The sequence below is a fragment of the Limulus polyphemus genome, unplaced genomic scaffold, assembly GCF_000517525.1.
Source record: "Limulus polyphemus unplaced genomic scaffold, Limulus_polyphemus-2.1.2 Scaffold3290, whole genome shotgun sequence".
Lineage (NCBI taxonomy): Eukaryota > Metazoa > Arthropoda > Merostomata > Xiphosura > Limulidae > Limulus > Limulus polyphemus.
This window is the reverse complement of record NW_013668900.1, coordinates 42,787-50,191: the sequence shown is the minus strand read 5'-3', so window position 1 is coordinate 50,191 and position 7,405 is coordinate 42,787. Positions and strand designations below refer to the sequence as shown.

The window sequence follows — 7,405 nt, the reverse complement described above, 5'->3', positions numbered from 1 at the left end:
CATCATGAAAATTAAACCTTATTTTCAATAAGCAATCCTGAAAAATATTTGGGGGTGTTTAACTTTTTTCCAGGTGTATATTTCGTTTAGAAATTGAGAAGTTAAAACTTCAATAATATTAAGATTTGAATTATAAGTTATGTTTTAATGTCCTATTTATTGATGTACATGGATAATGAAATGCTTGCTGTGGCATTATAGAAGCCTCTTCATAACAGGATAGTTGATATAAAAGACAAAAAAGAAAATCACATGAGTAACTAAACACGAATAAATAGTTGTAATAGATGAAAGGTTCTGAGTAAGTTTTAACCTATACTTTGGAATTAGTAGAAAAAAATCTAAGAGCATTGTGGAGCTGTGCAGAAATCAGTGTTCAAATGTTTAAACAACGTTTTTTTGAAAGTTACACTAAGTTTTTTGAAGTTATAAAATATTAATTCTTAAATATTTCTGAGTACATAAATTGTTGAAATAGAATTACTATTTTTACTTTAATTGGGAAATTGTATATGCAAGTGTATACTTAACAGTGGAAAGTTGCTCTCTGGTCATATTATGGCTAAGGGCTAAGTATGTCTATTGTGTGAAGGACAAATGAGGGGAAAAGTGACTTTCTGTGGCTTGGAAAAACTTAATGGTAATATGTTTCAAACTTGTACTTTAACACAGAAGGTATAAAGAGGAATGACACAATCTAATTTAGAATGTTTCCTGTATGGAGTGTACAGTTGACATTTGCATGGAATTTTGTGTATTTGGCTATGTTAGTTCAGTAGTTTTAATTTTGTACTCCATAGAAGTCTTTTTTTTTCATGTAGGTTTCTGCTAATGATTTTTAAACAAAGATAGCTTGAAATTTTTTAATAACTAAGTTTACACTTTTGACAGAAAAGATATGTAAAGGAGAATGAATCACTACTGAAGAAATATGGAATGCTTCAGAAATATGATGACAGTAAGCGTTTTCTCCAAGAACATCCACATCTGGCATGTGAAGATACTGCTAATTATCTTGTCATTTGGTGTATTAATCTAGAAGTTGAAGAGGTACAGGTTTCCTGTGTGTTTGCACTTTGAATTTCATGTTAACAATCTTTAACTCTCTTAAAAGTTTTAATTGAAAAGATGCTCATCATAAATCTTAGAATCATTGTTAATGTGAGATAAATGTATTAAATCCTTTTGTAGTTAACGTTGTCAAAACTTCAGTAACTGTGCTTTATATCTCTTCAGAGCTGTTCATAGTGATATGCACGTCTTGTAACTATCTTTTTTGTCAGTGTTATTAGTGGCTTTATATTAGAAACCAATAATTTTCAAGGGATCTTATATTTTCACATTTGTTTCAGAAAATTGTTTTTAAATAAATAGCTAATAGGTTAACTGGTAATTAGTATTTATAATTAAATTAAAGCCCATAAAGCTAGCTATGTTAGTCTTAATTTTAAAAGTAAAGTGTTCTTCTTTTAACCTGAATTAAGGTTCAAACAATAATGACTGTATAATTTTAATCAGTAAATGAATGTGGGTATTGATATACTAGAAACTTGTTAGTATTTCAATATGTTATATGTCCATAACATCCATAGATATCTTTGTAATAATTGTATTATCCCACCACCAGAAACATCAGTTAATGGAACATGTGGCTCATCAGTGCATCTGTATGCAATACTTGCTGGAGTTAGCCAAGCAATTGGATGTGGACCCACGAGCCTGCATCTCCTCTTTCTTTTCCAGGTGTGTACTAGAATTATTATTGCTAACCTAGTTGGGACATGAACTTATTTTTTATCAAAATTAATGAAGAAAATTTGTTCCCATGAGAAGGTACATGTAAATGATCCAGAACAACAGATAATGAGGGTGAAAGAAACTTAGCTACTTGTTTATTAAATCAACTACAGAAGTTTTTTCATTTGTGATGTTTCTCTCTAATATAACAGATGATTCAAAAGTCTATCGACAGGAAAATAATCAGAAATAGAGATACAGGAAAATAAATTGTTAGTGATATGAAATGTGGTCTCAAGACCTACTCTGTAACAATATCATTGAGGTAATTCAAGGTCAACTACAATATTACGTCCTTCAAAACTTACTGATGTGCATTATAGACCAAAAATGCCAATTGCAAAGGGTGTAGGCAATGTCAAATGAAACATTTCAAACCAAAAATCACTTCACAAAAAGAACAGTTCAACTCATATAAGTGTAGATGGGGTCAATAATCTAATAGTATTCTGAAATGGTAGAAATCGATCTTTCTAGCTGTGTTCAAAGTGGTTCCAGAAGGTGACAGATGCCAATATGGAGATTTAAATGTTGATATTGGTTACTGTTCATGATATGACTGCACAGAATGTATGTGTAAATGAGCTTGTAGTACACAGCCACTGATACACATTTCCTATCTGATGTGAAGGATGACATTCATTTTGGAATTATTCAGCATATAATTTGGAACCAATATGAGCATTCTGGTGACATTCTCCATACACGAGAACAATGTTAAACTGTTCTTCAACTGAATATTGTAGCATTATTTAGATGATTTGGAAGCAGCTGCATGCAGCACAATGCTTGTGTGCTATCTTATCTTATTTTTAATACTTTTTGGACCATTCAAAAGAGCAGGGACCTTTTAAATGGTCAAATATCGATCTTCTAACTACTATCTATTGATCATAGTTTTAATGCTTTAAACAATATTTTATTGCATTATTTCTTTCAACAAAGCGACCTAGTACATAATGTTATTAGTCCTACTATAGTATATGGCTTTCATGTCCATGGTTGAAGGGGTCATACATAACAGCTAAGTTATGTAGTAGTTTTTATTATATTCTGTAGTGCATATTGGTGTACGTAAGACTTTAATACTATATATAAATGACTTTAGAACACCAAATTGTTGTTTTTCTTTAATTGGACACTCAACATTTCACTTTACAGCTCCTTCAGGAGTGTTCCAATAAAACACAAACAGTACAAAGCTTAGTGAGAGGGTTAATCCAAAGTTAGAGGTGGCAGAATAACTGGCTCGGAGCTGGAAAAAGTTAATATGTATCATACACTCAAAATGTCAGTGGCAAAGGTACAAACAATAACAGATGTAAATTTTTAAAATGACCAAAATCACTCCTCAAGTAAAACAGTTACTGGCATAAATGCATCCCTTCTATGCATGCAAAATAGTGGCATATCTCACTCTATCTTGTACATAGAATTCATCTTTGCCCTCCTTTTACTAATTTGTATGTACTCAAAAAAGATTTCACAATCTCTAACATTGCCTGAGGGCAAAATACAAAGCTAGCATTCATGATGGCCTTGAGTTACAAAACTCTGAGTTCTTGTAAAGAGATGTATTGCCCACTCATATACTCCAATAAAATAAACATGGAGGATAAATGCATGAACTTCATTTATTACCTTGCCATGGCATACAAATAATAGAAAACCATTACTAACTAACAGGAGAAAAACTCCTCATAGCTTCGAAACATAGTAAGGAAATTGACAACTTTGCAGTCAATTGTAACTAAACAAGAAAGGAAGGGAGCTTCAAGGCAAATAGACTGTGAAAAAGACAAGAATCCCAGGTTTCAAATAATATGTTTATAGTTTTATCTTCAGAAACCTAAAAATTGAGCATGTAGATAATTGAATTTTAGTTTTTGACATCACCAACTTCAATAATTCACTGTTTTTAAAGTACTTGAGCTAAAAATACAAGTCAAACAAGTCCAAAGTTTACAGATTTGTGGCTTAGTTTCATCAACTGACAAGTTCTATCTGTGTGCAGGTGGGAAACTTAACAATTTCTATCATCTCATTAATAATTACAATAGAGGGCAGAATCAAAAATTAGGACTAGCAGTTTTGATTTTTTAAAATACTTCATGTGAAACAAACAAAACTTTATATCAAAATCAAAATTTTAAATCTCAACATTTTAATTATAATTTTATTTTTCAAAACTTGATGTCATCATTTTGCCCCTACAAATAAATCTGTGATGTAGTACTTGAAAGTGTTAATTTGAGTGTATAATGCATATTAATGATCCCACTGATATTGCCACAGGATAATCCCACAACACCATACCACTAACAGTTATTTTCCTGCACCTATCCATTTCTGAATCACCTGGTTTAAGATTATACTTTAAATTTTGTCAGTGAATTCTTAATTTACTGACTGACCTTTGGTATTCAGAGACTTCTAGCAAACAACTACTTAAATTATGTTGTTTTTTGTTTTTTTCATAATATAGAAACTTTGATTTTTGAAATTGTTTGTTTAATTGTTACATTTCTTTTTTTTTTATGAAGTCAATTTACTTATTAGAATCAGTTCGGCTGTTTTGTGCATGTCATAACATTCTACAGAGTTACTTTCAAAATTAAATATTAATTATTTATCATTAATGTATGTCAATAATTAGCATCAGAATATTGTTTATAATTCAGATTTTTATGTAAGTTTTAATTTCGAAAAAATATATTTAAAAATTCTAAATATTTACTTCTGTTGTCACGTGACGTGCAAGCATTCTTTGTTCTTCTTTAGGTTTGCATAACTCCAAAATCCCAGCGTTACAGTGTGAACTTCTTAATATCTCTGTTAACTGAGAGATAAATTTTTTCAACCACAACAAGCCTTGCCCATCTATCATTAACTTTCAAGGCTGTTTTCAGAACTTGGTGGTCTTAAATGATGTACTTTTTTTATAACCACTGAAGGAGCTTATTTTAAATTACAAGCTTACAATGGTTCTCTCAATTGTTGGGAATATACAATAACAAAATATCCTGGTTCTGTAGCTTGGCAGTAAAGGAACTTGGTGCTCATAGTATTTAACAATCTGTATTACTTATTTATGTCTTAGTTAGAAAGACAGATAAATTATAGCTGTTCTTGGACATTCTATTTTAAAATGCATATATTAAAGGTAAATTAATTTTTCTGTTGACAAAGACTAATACTTTAGGCACAGGTCTTAAATTTTACAATGTGATGTGTGGTGTTCTTCAGGCATGAGAAAAACCAAATGTCACACAAGCCAGGCAATGAAACTATAAAAGCAAAAAAATGAGAAGAAATTGTGAATAATTTAAATCTTATTTTGAAAACATTAATTATTGAAAGACGAAGAAAAGGGTAATTTCATTTTATTTCATAATTTTCAAAATTTCATTTCAGTTTCATTGCTGAAGTTAGTGTTAGATAACCTTACAAAAATTTTCTATATTAATTTAGGAGGTTATGCTAATTAACTGTGAGATGAAGAGAAGTATTTTTATTATCAGCAATGAAAAATCACCTTGCAGTCAGACAGACTCTGCAAATGTAAAGAAAATTTCTTAGCACAAATACTTTATAGGAAATATTATATTTCTTGTACAACAGACTTTTACTAAAAGTAAAAACCTTGCCAGATTTCTTGAAGATATGCTTAGTAAATTTGTAATTATAGTAAGCATTGCTATGTATAGTTTCTCCAGAAGATATATAAACACAATCACCATCTCAACTATTAATGACTAGTACTAGAACAACTACTCAGAGCTTAAAGGTGTACAAAACATTGGCTTAATCTAAAATTTTATGCTGTGTTAATACACTCCTGTATTAAATTTATGTAAAGTAAAAATATGTTGTTGGTAAACTGATACAGTAATACAAATCTTTAATATGTGTATTTTTGTTTGAATTTTGGATTTGTTTATCTAGATGTTATTGGATTTTTTACAGAACCTTTGTTGTATTATTTGTGTATTAGTATTTTTTTGCAAGAAAAAAAAATTAACTAGAAATATTTGAGCACATTCAAAGTGGCTTCAACTCTCTTGATGAGTTAAACATCTGTGGCGTTTGAGTGGGGACATTGAAATAGCAGTATAGTCACAGAATGAATATAGACAAATATGGAACCTGGTTAATTTGTGGTTGTATAAATTATGTGTAACACATGTATTATGTGCTACTTAACAGGGTATGTATTATGAGAATAATACATTATTAAAGAAAACAATACATTAAAATTGAAATTCTGTTTTTACAGAATCCAGATGGCTGACAGAGAGTATAAAGATAGTTTTGATGATGAATTAAGGGCTTTTAAAGAACGTATCAAGAAACGTGCCCAAAAACAGATTGAAGATGCAGTGAAAGAAGTGGAAGAGGTTAGAAAGTGGTTTTTTTTTCTTTGTATTTGATAATAATTCTTAGTTTAAGGAAAAGATTATTGAGTGACCTGAAAGTTACTAAACTAGAAAAATGCTTTGAAAGTTTTATGGTGCTTCTTGACAAGATATTAACCCTATTCAGAACTACAAAGAACCTTTCAGGTATTGAGTACCCACAAGCATATAAACTTTCAAAATTTAATTTAAAAATAGAATCTAACTGAAAATGTTGTGGAATTGATAATTTGTCATTTTGTGATATTTATTTAATATACTTTCTAAGAATAATGAAAACATTCCAACTTTCATTTCTGCACAGCTAAAAGGGACTGTAACTAACACATTTATTGATTTTTTTTATAAAATATATTCTTAAATAATCATGCCCATCCCAAAATGTAGGTTTATATATTTGCAAAGAAAATATCATCCCTTGTGATTTAGTGGTTTTGTTACACAGTTATAGCCAATGGCTAAATGTGATTGAATAGAGCAGAGTATATAAACTACTTGTGAGCATAGGGTACATATTACAAGTGGTTTCAGCAGTAATGTGTGGTTAATTGAAATATTAACTTGCCAAAGTAGGGAAGATTAAAGGACAGTAATGGGAAGTTTTTAAGATTTTTGAACAAACCTACAGATATAGTAATTTTTTATAGTTTCTCTAGATTTATTCTTGAAATGTTTTCATATTAAATTATATCTATCTGAAAGCTACAGAAATCTTCTTCTGTGACAAGACAATAGGTAAGCCTAGATAGTTTTTATTCTGATAATTCAAATCTTTAACTATTGAATTCCCACGATGCATTCAAGTAAAAAAAAGGAAGTATTATTTATTGAAACTATATTTATTAGATATATTTTGATCTCAACCAAGCTTAGCAAATAAGATTTATCAATGACCTAGGACCTTATAAATTTTGCTGTGTGTCATGTGGAAGTGGTGACACTGCGATTGGCAATGTAACGTATCAAAAGATACATGTTAATAAATATCAATGAAGTTGGAATAGATTGGATATATAAAATGCATCTTTCTGATAAGCAATTTAAAAAAAAAAACTTTCAGAGAAGTATTTGTTTTTCCAAATAGTCTGACAAAAAAATATGGAAATTTTATAACCCAAATCAAAGTACATAAAATTTTTTACAGCAGAAACAATACACTATTTAGTAAGTTTTTATAGAATTAAAAAAATAGT

The 7,405-nt window shown here is 29.7% G+C and overlaps 1 protein-coding gene across 1 annotated transcript in view; it reads left to right on the top strand.

The window, feature by feature from the left end:
• LOC106469083 (hsp90 co-chaperone Cdc37-like) overlaps nt 1-7,405 on the top strand; it is a 28,045-nt gene that overhangs the window by 18,499 nt on the left and 2,141 nt on the right. Inside the window, exons 5-7 of the mRNA XM_013929538.2 lie at nt 892-1,050; nt 1,628-1,743; nt 6,074-6,194. Of these exons, the coding sequence (XP_013784992.1) occupies nt 892-1,050; nt 1,628-1,743; nt 6,074-6,194 (396 nt within the window). The remainder of the gene's footprint in view (nt 1-891; nt 1,051-1,627; nt 1,744-6,073; nt 6,195-7,405) is intronic.